This window comes from Podarcis bocagei (genome assembly GCF_964188305.1).
Source record: "Podarcis bocagei genome assembly, chromosome: 14".
In the NCBI taxonomy this organism is placed as follows: Eukaryota; Metazoa; Chordata; class Lepidosauria; order Squamata; family Lacertidae; genus Podarcis; species Podarcis bocagei.
Genome location: NC_138139.1, coordinates 16,786,131 through 16,804,767, shown reverse-complemented (window position 1 = coordinate 16,804,767; position 18,637 = coordinate 16,786,131). Strand labels below are relative to the sequence as shown.

At 44.5% G+C, this 18,637-nt stretch overlaps 2 protein-coding genes across 3 annotated transcripts in view; one reads left to right on the top strand and one right to left on the bottom strand.

Annotated features, from left to right (window-relative positions):
- Window positions 1-2,733, top strand: part of HDGFL3 (HDGF like 3) — a 53,733-nt gene extending 51,000 nt beyond the window's left edge. The window contains exon 6 of the mRNA XM_081171336.1: window positions 841-2,733. Within this exon, the coding sequence (XP_081027462.1) occupies window positions 841-846 (6 nt within the window). The 3' untranslated portion in view covers window positions 847-2,733. The remainder of the gene's footprint in view (window positions 1-840) is intronic.
- Window positions 2,734-8,512: 5,779 nt separating this feature from the next.
- The window catches only part of TM6SF1 (transmembrane 6 superfamily member 1), a 36,524-nt gene continuing 26,399 nt past the window's right edge, over window positions 8,513-18,637 (bottom strand). For both annotated transcript variants that reach the window (XM_081171262.1, XM_081171263.1), the window contains 4 exons: window positions 16,174-16,278; window positions 14,486-14,578; window positions 13,294-13,413; window positions 8,513-9,064 (listed from right to left, as the gene is read on the bottom strand). In XM_081171262.1, the coding sequence (XP_081027388.1) occupies window positions 8,873-9,064; window positions 13,294-13,413; window positions 14,486-14,578; window positions 16,174-16,278 (510 nt within the window). In that variant the 3' untranslated portion in view covers window positions 8,513-8,872. The remainder of the gene's footprint in view (window positions 9,065-13,293; window positions 13,414-14,485; window positions 14,579-16,173; window positions 16,279-18,637) is intronic.

The window sequence follows — 18,637 nt, the reverse complement described above, 5'->3', positions numbered from 1 at the left end:
AGACGCTCCTTCAGGATCTGGAAGAGGGTTTAGTTAGACATAAACTGCAGATGGAAATGTACCATATTTTTCATCCCATAGGACGCTCCGTCCCATAGGACGCACCTAGTTTTCTGGGGGGGAAATAAAGAGGGGGAAATTTCCTTTATTTCCCCCCCCCCCAAAAGCAGGTGGGGGAAACCGAACCAGGTCAAGGAACAGCGGGATGGTGGCGCTGCGCCTCCCTGCTGTCCCCCGAGCTTGTGCGGCTGGCCCATGTCTGCCCGGCGCGAGGGGCGCTCTGCATCAGGGCGTTCCGCCCGCCGGGCGGCAGGCTGCTATCCACAGTGTGGGGAGCCCTGCGGGGAACTCCTGCAGGGCTCCCCACGCTGCGGATGTCTGACTGGCACGGGGGGCGCTCTGCTTCAGGGCGCCCCGCCCGCCGAGCGGCAGGCTGCTATCCGCAGCCTAGACATCCCTGCCGGACCTCCCGTAGGGCTGCCTAGGCTGCGGATGTGTTCCTGAAGCCTGGAGAGCGAGAGGGGTCGGTGCGCACCGACCCCTCTCGCTCTCCAAGCTTCAGCAAAAGCCTGCATTCGCCCCATAGGAAGCACCCAGATTTCCCCTTCATTTTTGGAGGGGGAAAAGTGCGTCCTATAGGGCGAAAAATACGGTACATCTTTTTCTATGGCCTCCCAGATGTTCTGGCCAGTGGTCAGGGATGAAGGCTCAACATCTGGAGGACCATGCCAAAGGCCTCACTTTGAAAATGTTATATCCAATTGATAACATAATGCTGATTGAATTGTTTGCATGCGTATTTGTAAAGGCATTCATATATTCTTCCTGTTTTTCCCCCAGACTTAACCAACATATTGACTGCTGCATATTAAGGGAAGACACAAGAAGGTTACATGTTTGGTTGTCTAAAATTCTTGGATTTGATAGAAGTCAGCACATCTGTTCATCAGCAGCATATCTGTTCGTATGCACATTTAGGTCACATTCCTATCCACCCTGTTCTCAGAAACGACTTTCAACTTCATTGTTATCTCCCCAACCCCCAGGGGTTCCCTTTTCTGAACGTCATTTTATTTAATCGCACGCGAAACAATAAAAAAAATACGCTCTTTTCCAGCAAATGTGACATGCAAGAACATTGCCAACGCGCCCATCATTGACACCTCCTCCCCCCCCAAAAAAAACAAAGGGCCAAAACTCCAAACTTTAAACCGTTTTCTGAAATTTCCTTTTCTTTTAAAAAAAAGCAGTAACATTAAAAACGTTTGGAAATAAAGTGCCCTCTGGTAAAGTACCGCAAGAATCTTTATTCTGCTTACAAACCATGACTTAAAAAAAAAAAATCTCTTTTTCCATTCTTGGTGTATTATTACTTTTTTTTTACAATTGGTTTGAAAACAGGGGTGGCCAGCAGATGGCGCAGAAGCTAGATTTCGTTCCTTAGGCAGTTTCACGTGCTCCCCTCCCCCGCCAAATTGCAGTCAATATAGGGCAAAATATTTGCTCACAATTTCGTTTGTAAGGAAATTTAAAAGAAGAAGAAAAACTATTTTCAAGTTCTATGAAATAGGAGATATTTCCCCATCTCTCTTTTTTGGATTTTTTGTATGCGACATGTAAATGTACATATTTGTATGTAACGGTATGCCTGATCTCCGTAAAGCCCTTGAGTCAAGATGGCGCCATCTTGAATAAGGATCCATGCCCATTCATTCATGAAACAATAAAATTTACGTGCAGAAAAATACCCACGCCCAAAATCACATGCTATATAGCCACTGTCTGGAGAGTAAAAGACTCCCCTCCTAGAAGACGTAAGAGGGCCATCTCTGTTTTAAAACCTGGCAAAATGTACTTGAGTTGCGTTCCTGCTCAAAAAGTCCATATTGTATGAAAATACCTTTCCTTATTAGACATACCTAGCTAGCTATACTCTTAATACTTCTCAAGGTCATGATGTAACGTAAATTTCTCTGACTTAGTTCTTATATGTGGAGTTAGTGAAAGTCTTTTGTGTTTCTTTAGATGAATACAAGGAGCTTTTTTTCAAAACCCCAAAGCAAATTTGAGCTTTTTCGGATGCCTTCCATTTTTAAGCGCCTGATAGTGTTTTTTTTAAAAAACAAATATAATAATTACCCTATGGGAAAATAAACCAAAACATCAAATTGAAAAGCAGAACCCAACCTGAAAGGCTTAAAAAGGAAAAGAAAGAAAGAAAGAAAAGATCCTGCCACCATTTTTCTGTTTTTTTCCCTACTTTCAAAACTAGATCTAGACTAGTAAGTAAGCATTCCAAAATCCATTATTCTGTGTACATTATTGTTGCTATTGTGAGAATAGAGAATTTTATTTATTTTTCAATGCCAGCTTTTATTGTGAAAACATATGGGTTTAGTCCAGTTTTTATCAATCCTTGTTATGCTTCTTTCGTCTTTCGCGTACTCAAGGTTTGTAGTTGAAAAGTTTACTGTACAAAAAAAATAAAAAATCATGGGGAGGGGGGGGACACAAGGAAAAACCACAAAAAACTATTGTTTTTACAGAATAAATTTATTGGAATGTGTATCAGGAGTAAGGTTTGAGGTTGTAAGCAGCTAAGTTAGCGTCGTATTTGGCTTCATACGTGTAATAATGTGAGGTATTCATGTAACTCGAGTATTAAAGCAAAGCATTCTGTTATCGTTGAGTTCGTTCTAATAAGAGCACCAATACAGGGAAAGCTTTCTTGTTTCTGTCCCCTTGCTTTTCTTACTTACGAGACTCCGTGTGCATCAAAAGCTCAGAGAATCACATGCTGTACAGATAAAAGAAGTCTCACCTGTCACATAATGGCTGTAGTCCAACGTTCTCTGACCGCTAGCGCAAAGGGAGAGTTTTAACATTGCACACCTGAGGAACCCAGAGTTGTGCAAGAGATTGCACCCTTTGTTGTTCAGCGAAGCCGCCAGCAACCTCCTCCCATATTCCTTTGCACAAGCACACCCCATTAGCACAGAACATTTCTGCAACAGAACAGATAAACCACCACGTGACCTCAACTTAAGCGCTGTATTGGATGCATCCCGTAATCCATGGGTAGGCAAACTAGGGACCGGATCCGGCCCAATCGCCTTCTAAATCCGGCCCGCAGACGGTCCAGGAATCAGCGTGTTTTTACATGAGTAGAATGTGTGCTTTTATTTAAAAATGCATCTCTGGGTTATTTGTGGGGCATCGGAATTTGTTCATATTTTTTTTTCAAAATATAGTCCGCCCCCACCACAAGATCTGAGGGACAGTGGACCGGCCCCCTGCTGAAAATGTTTGCTGACCCCTGCCATAATCACTTGCATGCCTCAATATGCTAAGTGTGGTAAATGAGGAGTCCAGGGAATGGGGGCTAGTAAAAGGTAAAGGTGAAGGACCCCTGGACGGTTATGTCAGGTCAAAGGCGACTTTGGGGTTGCAGCGCTCATCTCGCTTTTAGGCTGGGGGAGCTGGCGTTTGTCCACAGAAAGCTTTCCAGGTCATGTGGCCAGCATGACTAAACCCCTTCTGGCGCAATGGGACACCTTGAGGGAAGCCATAGCGCACAGAAAGGCTGTTTACCGTCCCGCCAAAGCGGTACCTATTTATCTACTTGCACTGGTGTGCTTTCAAACTGCTAGGTTGGCAGGAGCTGGGAAAGAGCAACGAGAGCTCACCCCATCGCGCAGATTCAAACCGCCGACCTTCTGATCGGCAAGTCCAAGAGGCTCAGTGGTTTAGACCACAGCGCCCCCCGTTGTCCAGGGAATGGCGGCTAGTCCAGGTACTCGCACACAGTTCATTTTAAAGTTTGATGCCTGGTGCCAGAGGATTCACGTTCTACCACGTGTGGAAAACCTGCACACTATGGCCACGTAGGAACCTGACATCAGGAAATGTCATACTTTGTAGCTTCAGAAATAAAAGAACAGCTTCTTGCAATCCCTCAGATAATGGTGGAGGGAAAAGAGCATTAGCAAAGCCCTTCTACAGCAGACCAGAGACCCCACAGCAGCCAACAAGAGGCCTATGGGAAGCCCATTTCAACTCCCCAGCAACTGGCAATCAGAGCCTTACAGCTTCTAATACTGGAGGAGGTAGAACGTTGCCTTCATGCCTAGTAACCTTTCAAAGCCTGGTTACTTATCCTCCATCAATATGTCCGAGCCTCTCGGTTAAATGGTTAAATGGTGTAACCTTTACTCATAGGGGTAAGTTTGCTTGCCCTTTTCTGAAAGTTTTCCAGCTCTAGTATTCTTTTTGAGCTGTGGAAACCAGAGTTGAACTCGGTACTGTACTCCAGATATGATCACACCATAGATTTGTTCAATCTCATTTCAGTCGCAACCCCTTTCCTAATGATCCTTGTTGTAGAATTTGCCTTAAACCTCTGAGTGCAGAGTTGATGTTTTCTTTGAGCTGCTCACCATGACACCAAGGTCCTTTTCGTGGTCAGTCACCACCAGCTCAAACCTCATCAGCGTACATGCGAAATAAGGGTGGTTGGGGTTTTTTTTTTTGCACCAATGTGCATCACTTGCTTATGCTGAAGAACATTTGCCATTTTATTGCCCGTTGTTCACCCAGTTTGGGCACATCCTTCTGAAACTATCCCTTTCCGTTTGAAGCGCCTTGAACAATTTGGCATCATCGGCCAACTTGGCCAACTCATTGCTCAGCTCAAATTCAATGTCATTCATAAATGACTTTCTAAATAACAAGGAGCAGGAAATGGTGGAAGGGATGAGACTAAGGGAAGAGGAAACTGTAGTTCTGTAATACAATCTGGCTGGGGTGAAACTGAAGGTCTGCCACTATAAACCCTACAGAGTTTTTTCTTCCTGTGTAAGATAATTTACAAACTTCACCAAAACAGGCATCTTCCTCAATCAGCGCTGGGCATGTAGCAGGATGGAATCATGGCATGGGGTGAGAGACGTACAGTGGTACCTTGGGTTAAGTACTTAATTCGTTCCGGAGGTCCGTTCTTAACCTGAAACTGTTCTTAACCTGAAGCACCACTTTAGTCTATGGGGCCTCCTGCTGCTGCCGCGCCACCAGAGCACGATTTCTGTTCTCATCCTGAAGCAAAGTTCTTAACCCGAGGTACTATTTCTGGGTTAGTGGAGTCTGTAACCTGAAGCGTATGTAACCTGAAGGGTATGTAACCCAAGGTACCACTGTACACAGTAGGAAAGGGCTCAAGACAGGTGCTGCTTTCAACATAGGGATGGAGAAATCCAGTGCAGTTTGGATTTTAAGGCAAGCCTACTGAATTCTCGCTTTCCACATGTGAACCGAAAAACACAGCTTATGCTTCAAAATTCGCACTTCTCCGAATTTTGTGATGCAGTTCTCTAGCCAAAAATGAGGAAAGTGTGTGTAAAAACACGTATGTTTGTAAAAACAACATACAAAATGCATTGCAATAGGAAAATTGTGAAAATCAGGCAAAATCAAATACAACAGTGTGTGTATATGTATCTGGAGAGACTTGCACTACCATGTTGGCGAATCTTAATGAAGACTTTTTAAAAAGCATGCAGAAAAGTGTTGATCTGAGCCCAAGTCTGAAAAAAATGATAAACGACAGAAACCAAAGGTTTGTCCATCCCTATTCCAGCAGCTGCTTGTGAGTGGCATAAGGGGTATCCTGGAAACAACAACAAAGTGACAATTGAACACATAAAAACACACAGTCTGTTGGCTTCATTTCACTAAGTGCTGAGCTTACAATTCTGGAGGCGCAAGCAGAGGGATTCATAGCTGATTTGTGAGCAGCAACTTTAAAGCTTTACACTGCCAGTCATTTCCTAGTTCCAGCAGTTCTTTAGCCCTCTGCAAGAACTGTCAAAACTTGTGCTTGCCAAATCCAGGGCTTATGAGGCCTTTGCAGCAACTCTTAGATCTGCTGCCCATTTGTAAGCGAGCCCTGCATTTACATAGTTGCAAGCACCTTATTAAGAACTGCAAAAGCTTGCAAAGAAGTGCTGCAACTGAGAACTGAATGCATCCTCCGACTAAACCACGACTTGCTACACTCTCTGTGTCCACTGCTCCCAACCCAGTTCTTTTGCTCCCTCATTTGCAAGTTGCATTCAGTGTCAGGTGCATTTGTTCAAGAACCACTGCCGTGCCATCCCACTTCCATCGTGTCGCTCAGTGCAGCACCTGTCACTGCTCGTTTTATTATCCTTCCACATCGCGGCACCTTTTTTACACGGCGCTTTGTAGCGGCGCGTATCAACAATGAGGGGGAAAAACAGGTCCCCGATCAGGTTGCAAATCTGTTTGTGACAGTGGAGAAGAGGAGAACAAAGGTAAGGAAGGAGCAACTTAAGGGAGCGAGTGGCGGCTATCAGCAGAGGCAGCCAAACACATATTCGGGTTTCATTTCAGCCAGGGGTGTGGACTGAGGTTTAAAGCAATTATGATGGTATCTGCAAGAGTCCATGGATTGCTTGGAAACTCATGGGAAGGCTGGGGACATATAGGACCATTTAAAGCGGGGAGATGACTCTGAGACGAGGGATCAAATGCAGGCCTCCAGGTCATACCCTCCTCTAATGCTTCTACCTGGCTGGAATATATCCTTGGAGAGACATGCGTATGTATAAAGCTAACCCATGTGTCGTGGGCAAGCTGGACACAAAGGAACAGGGGAGGAACCAGTAAGGTAGCTCCCAAGGGAAGAAGGCTCAGAGCCCTGGGGTTGGTGGTGGGACCACAATGAGTGGTCAGAGGGGGAAGACTGGAAGGAGGAGGTGTCAGAAGCTGAAGAGGTAACAGTGTTTAGTGGGCAAAGCGCGGAAAAAGTTGAGCTGGTGAAGAGGCATGTGTGTCTCCCTGTCCTGCTGTGACAAGCTCCCTTCCCCACTGGTCTCCCAGAACCAGGAGAGGCATGAAGCAAGAGGAGCAAAGGCAGGCACGCCAGCATAGTCTCAGATTGCTCGGGGGGAACCCTGGAGACTTAGGCAGCTGTGGGAAGGTGGGGACCTTCAGTCTCCACAACTGCCTCATAGGGGCAAGACCTACCAAAGAAGAGTTGCTGTGCTCATTAGGCCTGGCATTCCTGGGCAGATCCTGTCTCTTCTAATCTATCAGTTACTGTGTGTGATTTATTGCTGGCTCGCTCCTGGCACTATGGCACAAATGGGGAATTTACATCCCTTTCCCTGCCTGCTTTTGCCTCTGGCCCCACCCACACTGGAATGTGGCCCCTGGAAGGTTGTCCACAAGGGAATACAACCCTGGATCTGAAAAAGATTGCCCGCCCCAATTTAAAGTTTGGCATGCTTCAACACCTATGCTTTGCTATTCTCCAAGGAGAATAGTTTTTCTCCCACCAGGAGAGGAAAAATAAGTTTCTGGAGTAGAGGAAGGTTTAGTACCTTCTCCTAACCACCCAAAGCAGCCTCAACTGGATGATGCATTTAATCAGAGTGTAACAGTTTAAAGCCAAAGTTTTCGAGGGGGAAGGCAGGGTGGAGATGTGTTTTGAGGACTTTGAAAAAGCAGAGAGAGGCAATACCCTGCAGGCACTCTGAGAGAAGTCCAAAGAACTGGGACAGCAAAGAAAAACGGGTGTCATGGTTTAAGGGAGCAGGAGACTAGGGCAGCCATCTGAAGGAATCCATGGCAATCTCTTCTGGGGATAGATAGTACATCTGAATTGTAAACAAGTATTAAATAAAAACCACTTTTGTCTTTTGTAAAGTGGTCTTTTGTAAAGTGGAGGGCAACAGGCAACTATTAATATAGGATTTGTAGAATTTCTGGCAGCAGTTTTTTTTTTTTTACCTTCACTATACTGAAGCAGAGATATGTGAACTTCTGCAACCTGGTACAATTTGCACTGCAACAATCAAGCTCTAGCTCCACCATTGTGCAGAAGAGCCCGAGACGTGCTAAAAAATGACCAAAGGGGCCAGAGATTTCCATGCCAAATAAGTTTCAGTTCCCCAATTACTCGTGTTAAATTCAACGGTGAATAAAAATGTCAGAGAACAGAACAGAAACAGAAGCAAAAAATTGCCAACATTTGCTTATGCATCCATGTGCAAACTGGAAATCAGTCCGGCAAATGTGATCAGTAGTCACTGCTGTTGATGCTGCCAAACTATACATAATTGATTATTCCCCCCCCCCCAAATAAAACCTGCACTGCGATTCCTTCACTTTGAAATGAACGGGATGGAATAATGTAATGATGATATAACTTATGTAAGTTACATGACTTTGCCACAGTGGAAATCAAGACGAACAACATATCTGTTGGCATAAGATGAACTGCAGTGGAACAGAAACTGTGCTGCACAGGAGGATGAAACAGTGGAACTACAGACGATGCCTTCTTACATCCCTTGTGGTGAACTATCTTGATTTTAACTTCTAACTCCTATCCAGACAGTGTCCTTATGGTGTAAGCCGCTTTGAGAGAGTTCTGCTCTTAAAGGCAGCCTATAGATATTTGTAAATAAATAAAAATGCCATGAAAGCAAGCTTTCAAGAAGCGCTACGAAAGACAGAAGTAGTCTTTTATTTCCTGCAACAGTACATAACACCGAGCAGATGGGCCTTTGCAGACAAATCTTGTAGAGTTGCAAAGGAGTAGCTGTATCCAGTCTTTTTGCACCAAAAACAGCGAAGAGTGGCACCTTAAAGACTTCACAGATTTATTATGGCATAAGCTTTTGATGACTGCAGTCAACCTGGTCAGATGTAAATGGACTACGGCTGAAATGGACTGTGGTCCATGAAAACCTCTACCTTAATAAATGTGTTAAGCCTTCCAGGTATTGCAAGACCCTTCCTTGTAACAGCAGTCCAGTTTCCCAAAACTGAAGACGTCACTCCAGTCTTCCTACTCAGTCTTGTCTTCTGGCTTGGCCTTTAAGAAAAATTCTGGACTGTGGACGCACCTATAAGCCAACAGCTGAGGAACGACTCCATATGTTACATTGAGTAGCAGAAACCACATATTTCCTTCTTCGGGGACTCTGTAGATGTAAGGTGTTCTAGCATGTAAAGAAGCCCCAATGTGTGAAAACTGAGCCTGTGGATATAGAGAGAAGAGTAAGGATGAGGCATAGCTTTGAATGGGCATATCAACGGTATTATCTTCAGAGTATTTAGAAGGCAACTGCTGGGAAGAGAGAAACCACAGAAAATTGCCTCCCTTTGCCCTGTAACAACAAACGCTTCTGCTTGATCAAAAGCCATTCTGTGACCAAATCGGCGTGCTTTGGATTTTACCCAAATAAGCCAATTCCCGAAGAGCCAGTTCCTGTAAAAAGCCTGGCTTGCTTCCTTTTTCAGCTAACGCACACACAGCTTCCCCTATTAGAAGAGGGAAAGAGGGAACACCCCTTTCTAAGATGTAATTCCCCACCTATGATTTTTGCATGTACAGTACAGTGGTACCACGGGTTAAGAACTTAATTCGTTCTGGAGGTCCGTTCTTAACCTGACACTGTTCTTAACCTGAGGTACCACTTTAGCTAATGGGGCCTCCTGCTGTAACGCAATTTCTGTTCTCATCCTGAAGTAAAGTTCTTAAGCTGAGGTACTATTTCTGGGTTAGCGGAGTCTGTAACCTGAAGCATCTGTAACCGGAGGTACCAGTGTAGTACCTCACATTACGTAACCCTCTGGTTACATATATTACAGGATGCGAACGCAGCAAACCTGGAAGCATTTTTCCGGGTTTCAGCATGCGCTCTACCACGCCGCGTGCATGTGCAGAACAAGCACCTCCAATAGCGAAAAGCTCAGGATCCGACTGGAGCTCTGGAACGGATCCCATCCACAACTGGAAATACCACTGTACTTGTATTAAGAGTAATTAGCAACTTTAAAAAAAACAAACTGATGCACAGTTAATCACAGCCTCTTTTTATTTGGTTAGCAAGGCTTCAAACTGATTCATCCGCCTGATTAACTGATTCAATATTGCAGCCGTAAATTGAACATCTTGGTGTCCCCCCCCCAAAAAAAACCCCTCTACTATCTCTACTTAGGGGAATGTGAACAGTTCCCCCACACTGGGTGCCAAGCTGATGGGGGTGCTGCAAGATGCCGTAGCTATGATGTAGCAGAACAGAAGGCGAGAGGTGGAGGGGCACCAAATTTTGGTCTCGCACAGGGCACCGCTGAAATTTGAAAGACCAAAGTCTCCCGCTGCTCCACTATTGAAGAATAGAGAATCCCCTAGTTTCTTCTGCCTTGTATACAACAGACTTGAGATTTAGAATAGGGTACTGAGAGATGATAAAATAAATTTTAATGTCAAAGGTCAAGGCGCTACCTTGCCAGAGTATCTGACCCAGGATAAAGTATTCAGTATTTTGACAACTCTCAATAACCACTTCCAAAAGGTTTCTAGTTCTCAAGAAAGGTATGCATGACTGGTGGGGTGTGTGTGTGTGTGTGCTGCTGTATGCAACTAAAGTTTACCCATAGTAGACCCATTGAAATATGGACCTAAGTTAGTCATGTTTCCTAATCTCTCTGAATAGGGCTAGCATACAATCTAGAGAGAGGTCACATAAGGTTTACAAAGGCAGGGGGAAAGGCTTTAGCATTACATAGCTTCCTGCTCAGCTTTCATCGCTAGCAGAAACAGAATGTTGCATGGATATGTAGATATGCACAAAGTTGCTACTCTATTTAAGCCACAGAATTTGGCTTTTCTTCTTGTTTTTGCTTTAAAAAACAACAACACCAAATCACAGCCAAAATCAAGGTCTACGCACAATGGGCACTTGAAATGCCATTTGGGTAATCAGAATCTTGGAGACATTCCACTTTCCTGACTTTTCCCTTCCTGACTTAACAATTAGGGTTCACAGGCTTCCTGCTTTCAGCCTCGGCCCAAATCCTGTATAACGTCACCAGAGTACTCAGGATCTGGCCCACCCTACTTTAAATGTCAGGGCAGACAGGTTTGTTTTTCTTTTCTAGGGACTGAGCAGCAGGTTTTTGCTCCCTTGTCTGCATAGGAGGTGGGTGGGAGCTTTTGGGCAGACTCCCCTGGGACTGTTCTGGAGTGCAGAACAAATTTACATCTAAGGTTATGTACAGAGAAGAGATTGTTGAGCCAACGAATATTTTTAGCATAAACAAACATTTAAAGATAGAAGCAATAGTGGTGCACTCGGAATTGTGGCTTGTCTTTTGTCTCCCATCTGTTATCCCCTTTTGCAAGTGACAGCTCATTTGCGTTTTAAAAAGCCCCATGCCCAAATTTATGAGCTTTTTATTTTTGTTTTCTGCTTTTGCAAGAGGGAGAGATATGGGGGTTCAGGCTGCACCAGAAGCTTAACATTTAAGGAAGAGATGGGCCCGTTCTGTTTACTGGGTGTTGCCAAGCGTTGGTCTGTGTTGCGTGAAGTCATAGGGAGAAAGGTCAGAGGAGGACAGTGCAGCTGGGAAAGACGCTTAAACGCTCTGTACCTTTTGAGAAAATGTGTGTCTGCTGTCAATGACATGTGGCCTTCTGCAGCCTCCTTGCCTGTCCGGCCCTTCTACATCTGAAAAAGCCCCAGGGGAAGACTTCTCTAGATATCTCCCCCTGGGCTTTTATTAAAAGGAAGGCTGTCCACCAAGCACCCAAGACCTGCACGGTACCGTATTTTTCGCTCCATAAGACGCACTTTCCCCCTCTTAAAATCTAAGGGGAAATGTCTGTGCGTCTTATGGAGCGAGTGTGTGGTCCCTGGGCCTGGGGGGGGGAACCCGGGCTTCCCCCGACAAGCCCTGGGGAGGCTCCGTGCAGCTATCCCTGGCTTTTGCGGGAGGTGGGGGAAGGGACAGAGCAAGGGCTCTCTCACTTCATCCACCTCCTGCAAATGCCCCCAAGAGCCGTGCTCCCTTTAAAGAGCTGTGTGTAGCTCTTGGGTGCTTTTCCCCGAGGAGGGAGAAGGGCAGCCCATCACTCCTCGGGGAAAAGCCTGCAAGTGCTCCATGCGGCTCATGAAAGGGAGCGCTGAGCAGAGCCTGGGATGCATACAGGTTCTGCTCAGCACTCCCTTTAAATAATATTTTTTTTCTTGAATAACCCCCCCCCCAAAAGAAAGTAGGTGCGCCTTATTGTCAGGTGCGCCTTATGGAGCGAAAAATACAGTAACTGTTTTCGTTTTTAAGGGAAGTTCTTCTTGCATTTTTTTTTTTTAAAAAACCCTCACTCATCTATTAAAAGAGAATTTGAAAAAAGTAAGCATTTAACAACTGTCAGGAGCATGGGAGCGAGCTTGAGACCAACAGGCTGTTGCTATAAAACAGCTATATTTTAATTCCTTTGATTTTTGGAGTCCTTTTCTAAATTATGTTGCGCGGCTGAAAAAAGGAAAAGCCATGCTCAGGGTTATAGAACAAGGGATGTTTTCTTTTCTATTTACTTCAATAAATCAGCAGAGACTATGGACCACAATGTCACCAAGCTCAGAACATTATGTCCTTTGGACAGCAACAAGTGCACAATGCAGATGTTTTAATGTGCATAATACAGACAGGAGAAATGAATATATTTGTGTGAACAATGATGAGAGGGGGAAAGTAAGCTTTGAAGTTCTAGTCGGAAAGGTATGGGCAAAGTTCGCTGATCAAACAGGGATGAGCAACATGATATTAATTTTGTGCTTCTGGCTATTATTCTGAGAATTCTGGTTTCCATTTTAAGAAGAAGAAAATTCTAGTCTTCCTGATGACTGCAGATTCGGTTTGAAAACAGGACTGCAAATATGGTGAAAATGATTGGAGGGAAGGGATTAGAAGCTCACATTCGGTATGGTTTTCCACCTCTCCAAAGCTTTCGGGGCACCAAATGTCTGGCTACGCAGTGGCTCTCTCAGTTGGTCATCCACTATATCAGGGGTCGGCAACCTAAGGCCCGTGGGCCACAAGCAGCCCATGGGGGTTGTTTAACTGGCTCATGGACCTCTGCTGCCTGTTTAGGGACTCCTGCCACCGGCTCGGTCAGCTCCTGTGCTCAGCACTAAACCAGTGTGGAGCAGAGCAGGGACCGCCTTCTGCGATGCTGGCCAGCTTCCCATTGGCTGCAGGAAGCTCCTGCAGCCAATGGGAAGCTGCGCACACCTCCTCCATGCTGGAAGGAGTGCCGGAAATAGCGTTTGTGCATGCATGCGCACGCACTCCGGTCCACCGCGGCATCTGCGGGACCGTGAACTGGCCCAATCCACAAAACTTTGCTGAGCCCTGCACTATATAATATTTAAATTCTGCTGTACAATAATATTGAGAAACCCAGATCTGTAAGAAATATACCTGGGCTAGTCCTCCAGCATGTATAAGGGTTAAATCAGGCATCCAGCTGCATCCAGGTACGAGCAAACCATACAGTGAGATTATATAGTATGGTACAGAGTAGAACAGGTACGCCAGCATCTGTGCATTAGAAGAAAATGCAACAATAGTTCATTTATTTAGCAAGATCTCTAAAGCTTACTGCTTAGTCATAAAACTCTAAGCAGCATAAACAAGAAATGAACAACAAAACACTGTTAAAATCCACAAAAGAGTTAAAAAAGCAAGTGTATGTAAGATTGTTTTCAATGAAACGGATAAAAATCTGTACAACTTTTAAAACAAACATAGATAACGACATTGCATGTCCAGGTAGGCTTGCCAAAATAAAAAAAAGCTTTCAGCAGGCATCTAAAACAATGATGGTGGTGAAGAATAATATCCCAATCTTCCTCTCACAGGAGCCCAGGCTGACAGATGCACTTTTGTATGGTATTTTCATTTATATATGCATTGTATACACACTTCGTTCTGGTATATGCAATTGTTCTACACATTACTTGGCTCGAGAACTACACTGCAAAATTCAGAGCAGTGCAAATTTCGGGGTTCATGTGTTGTTTCAGAAAGTCCAGGTTTGGTAGCCTCACCTTAAACTGAATCAAAGTCTCCCCAATTCCTACATGCCCCCAAGTTATTATAAGAAAGTAAGAAAAACTTCGTTTTTTTTCTACACCATGCATAATTTTACACCCCTCTATCTTGTATCCTCTTATTCGCCTTCTCTCTAAACTGAAAAGTTCAGAAGCGAGGATTAGATTCCATGTAGAGAGGCAGCCTGCCTCTTTGAGTACTAGATGCTGGAAACAAGAGGGGATGACTACTTCATCCTGTCTCATTTGTTAGCTTCTCTTATGTTGAAAACAGAAAGCTGGACTAGTCTGAGTCAGCAAAGTGGTTCTTAAGAACTTAAATCTCCATCAGTTCAGCACTGACCAAAGGAAACAGGCACGCCCAACCTCTAGCTATAAGGGACTAATCTTCCTGAAACCAGTAAAGACTTTTCAAAAGGGAACAGGTCATAAATTTAACTAGAAAAATAAAGGTAGGGGCCAGAAAGCGAGTCCTAGTTACAAGCACCTTCTCTCTCTCTCTCTCTTACACCAAGAGCGGCCCAGTCAGTGTGCATGGTTTCTTATTTTGGAACGTGTACCTGAAGTTTTGGATAGGCAACAGGATCCTTGATATACGGCTCATGAAGTTGGCTGTATAGTCGGCAAAGTTCGGCTGGGCAATCCAAGGCAACCTAAAGAGAAATCCCATTGACATTAGGTAAAAAAGGTAAAAGGTAAAGGACCAAGCATGACTAAACCACTTCTGGTGCAATGGAACACCATGACGGAAGCCAGAGTGCACAGAAACACCATTTACCTTCCTGCCGCAGTGGTACCTCAGGTTAAGTACTTAATTCGTTCCAGAGCTTCGTACTTAACCTGAAACTGTTCTTAACCTGAAGCACCACTTTAGCTAATGGGGCCTCCCGCTGCTGCCGCGCCGCTGGAGCACGATTTCTGTTCTCATCCTGAAGCAAAGTTCTTAACCTGAAGCACTATTTCTGGGTTAGCGGAGTCTGTAACCTGAAGCCTATGTAACCTGAGGTACCACTGTACCTGGGGGTCTCAGGGCAGTTCACAGAATAAAATCAAGATATAAAATCACAAAATACCTAATAAAAATAAAAACAGCAACCCAATACCCCTCCCCCAAAAAAACACATTTTAAAAGGGCATAGGCGTGCACTGGTGTGCTTTCAAACTGCTAGGTTGGCAGGAGCTGGGACAGAGCAACAGGAGCTCACCCCGTCGTGGGGATTCGAACCACCGACCTTCTGATCTGCAAGCCCAAGAGGCTCAGTGGTTTAGACCACAGCGCTACCCGCAAAGTTAGGCCGGGCAATCCAAGGCAACCTAAAGAGAAATCCCACTGACATTACGCTAGTGCAGCTGAGTGGATAGAGAGACTTGGCTATGACTCATAGAAACATAAGGAAACCGCCTTACGTAAAGCCCCATCTAGCGTACTGCTGACTGCACTGGTTGGCAGTGACTCCCCAGGGTTTCAGGCAAGTGATGTACACGGCCCGACCTGGAGATGCTGGGGACTGAACCAGGGACCTTCCAGATGGAAAGCAGATGCTCCACCACTGAAATACAGCCCTTTTCCAAAACTGCTTGCAGGCCAAATCTAACCTCTGCCATGAACTCAGTAGGTAGCCTGAGGCCTATTTGGGTTCAGCCTTGGTGCCTCCGTCTGCAACATGGAGGATGATGTGCAGGACCAAAATGTTGCACAATAATGAGCAAGCTTTTGAGTTCTCCAGGACCATTCGCTAGGCTGGGTGTTAAGCAAAGAAGGCAGAGGAGGGTGGGGAGGTGTATAGGTGGTAATTGCCATAAAGTCAGCAATGGCATCAGTCCTAAGATTACTGTGTGAGAAGAGGGGAGAGACTTAACAGATCAGGCCAGGTGCTGCCAAGCTTTTTGAAACAATGGGCACATTTGCAAACTGAATAAACTGTTATTGTGGGCACCACACACGCAAAGCTATGTATACATCGAGGTACGCACAACCATACATGGGCACACAATCTCTCCCTCCACCATTAGGCTGGAATTGGGGGTTTGGGGGTTTTCCCCAAGCCTAGTTACTGTGGGGTAGGGGACTTACCTTCCAGATTCTGGGGGGTAAAGAAATGGGGTGGGGTGTAGACTCTCACTCCTTGGTTTCCTTGACTGTATAGCATCCCCCTTTTCCATATTCTTTATATGTATATTTTCTAAACTAAACAGGTGACACCAATAAGCTTTCTTTCACACACCCACACCAAACCAACCAACTTACCAGGCCCCTAAAAAGGCAAAATCCAGTTGCAAAGACGAAATATACAGCCGACAGCAAATCTAGAGGTCTTCTCAGAAGCCTCTTCTGCTGAACTTCCCGAATCACCTGCAATATGATTTGCAGAGGGGTCACTAACAATTCTATGGAACAACATGCAAAAATTTCAAAGTCATATAAACTGGCCCAGTAAACACCTTAAGACTTCTGTCCTGAGGTAAACAAGAGAACTACAAGGACAGAAACTTAAAATTTCTAATTTAATCAAATGCAAGGTAAAAACACCCACACTTACACAAACATATACAAGAGGAACCGATTAAACAGCCAATGGCCTTAGCCACAGTGCCCTCCCCACACAATATAGATACCAACTGGAATAATGGTGGTAGCATCACAATTTCTGGGAGAGTTTCATTACTCATTCATTCATTCATTCAATCTTATTTTTATTATCTTGCCCTTCCTGCTGAAGGAACTCAGGGCAGCAAACATCAAAGCACTAAAGCAATAAAATTTAGAAAACAACTGCATATATTTAAAACTATTTAAAAATAATCTAACAACATCTAAAAAAAACAAACCCACGCACACCCTCCCAAACAGCTACTAATCTCAAGCTTATTGTGGCCAATATCTACCAACCATCTGATTGTGGAACTGCAAGATTCCCCGTGTGATTCCCCAGATGGGCGGGGTATAAAAATTATTATTATTATTATTATTATTATTATTAGTCAGGGGGGTTGAGACGGGAGAGACGAGGCTCTTTCGAAAGAAAAGTCATTTGAAAATGAGAGAAACGCGGCCCGGCAGGCACAATTATACCAGCAGAGACTGAGGAAAACCATTTTTGTGTTGAGCAGCATGTTGCTGTGTAAACAAAGAGTTTGCTTATAACTTGGCAGCAAGTTATCCAGGGCCCAGTGAAAAAAGCCCTCACTGAAATACGCTTGTAGTATAAACACAGAGGAAGAACGCAAGATTCTGAGGGGGGAAGTTGGCTACTGGTGACCAGTTCCTTATTTGCACAAAAGGGCTGAGAGACAACTCACATTAGAGAGCTGAAAAAAGAGCCGACCTTTGTATGTTACCAGTCCCCAAAATGAGCTACGGTCTACCTCATTATCATCTATCTCAAGGCCAGCAAACTGTTCCCTTCGAGATCCATAACAGGACCCACCAAACCAAACCGTGATGTTCATGCAAAGCTCATAAATGCAGAAGCAAGGAAGCTTTTGCCATCAGCTCACAGTTGGTCTGAGAGAACCACTGTCACTGCATTTTATATCGTTCATTGGTTTAAGTATTTTAAAACTGCAAACCGCCTAGGGCGCCTTGATGGCATGGAAATGCAACCAAGAAATATGAACAAACGTACAAAGGGGGTTACCACATCCCTACTGTGTGAAATCAGATAAACTTGCCTAATTCCAGTTTTAGTTTCCCTGATTTGCACTGACAAAATTTATCTGGGGACTATGCATTGCTAAAACACTTCGGCTGATTTCACTTTCCTGGCAGTTTTAACAGCCGCTATCACTACTCTCTTGGCTATTCTTGTCTTGTACAGAAGTCATAATTCAGAGTGACGAATAAAGCGTTCGGCTTTCCCACAGGAAAAGCAATTTCACTGTTGGGTTAAAAAAAGGTTGCTCAGAATCAATGATGGGATTCTATATTTAGAGCCCTCCTGTGGACATGACTCTGAACTTTTGCTGATAATTGGCTAAAAAAGCTCAATTTAATGCAGAGCGAAAACACATCCATCAAATCTGTTGAGAGAGCACATCTAGCAAGCCAGCTTCCCAGGAGCAGTTTTAAAATCCACAATTCAGACCAGTGTCACTAGTCTTACTGTGGTGATGGAACAATGAAGGTATTAACAGAGTGTTTATCTGAGAAACAAGGAAATAAATGTGTGGTAGATTATGCTGCCTGATCGCGAGGCGATAGACAAGAGGAGACCTGCCTCGCCCCCCTGTTCCATGTACAGGGCCTAGCCAAACAGAAAGATTATGGTGTATTCGTTGCTTTCTACCAAAAAAAATGTCTCCAACAGACTGATAAATATATAAAACTAGCAAACTCAAAGCCGGCGCTTCTTGGGAATTCTAAAAACCCCCACAAAATCTGTAGTTTTAAGTACAGTTTTGAAAGGTTTAGTCTGCCATCTTGATTCAAAATGGCATCTGATTGCATCCACATTGACACAAACCTGCTCCATGATCTCAGGAACCATCATGCAAGATTTAGTTACCGTATCCAAATGCATAACAGACCGACAAGCCACTTTACAAAATATAGATAGCGAAGAGTTTCTGAATCTTTTAAAAACAAATACACGGAATAGAACGCCACGCATAAAGGTATTTCACCAAACGACAACATGAAACTTTTAGAAGTCATCTGAGGGCAGCCCTGTTTAGGGAAGCGTTTAATGTTTAATAGGTTATTGTATTTTAAT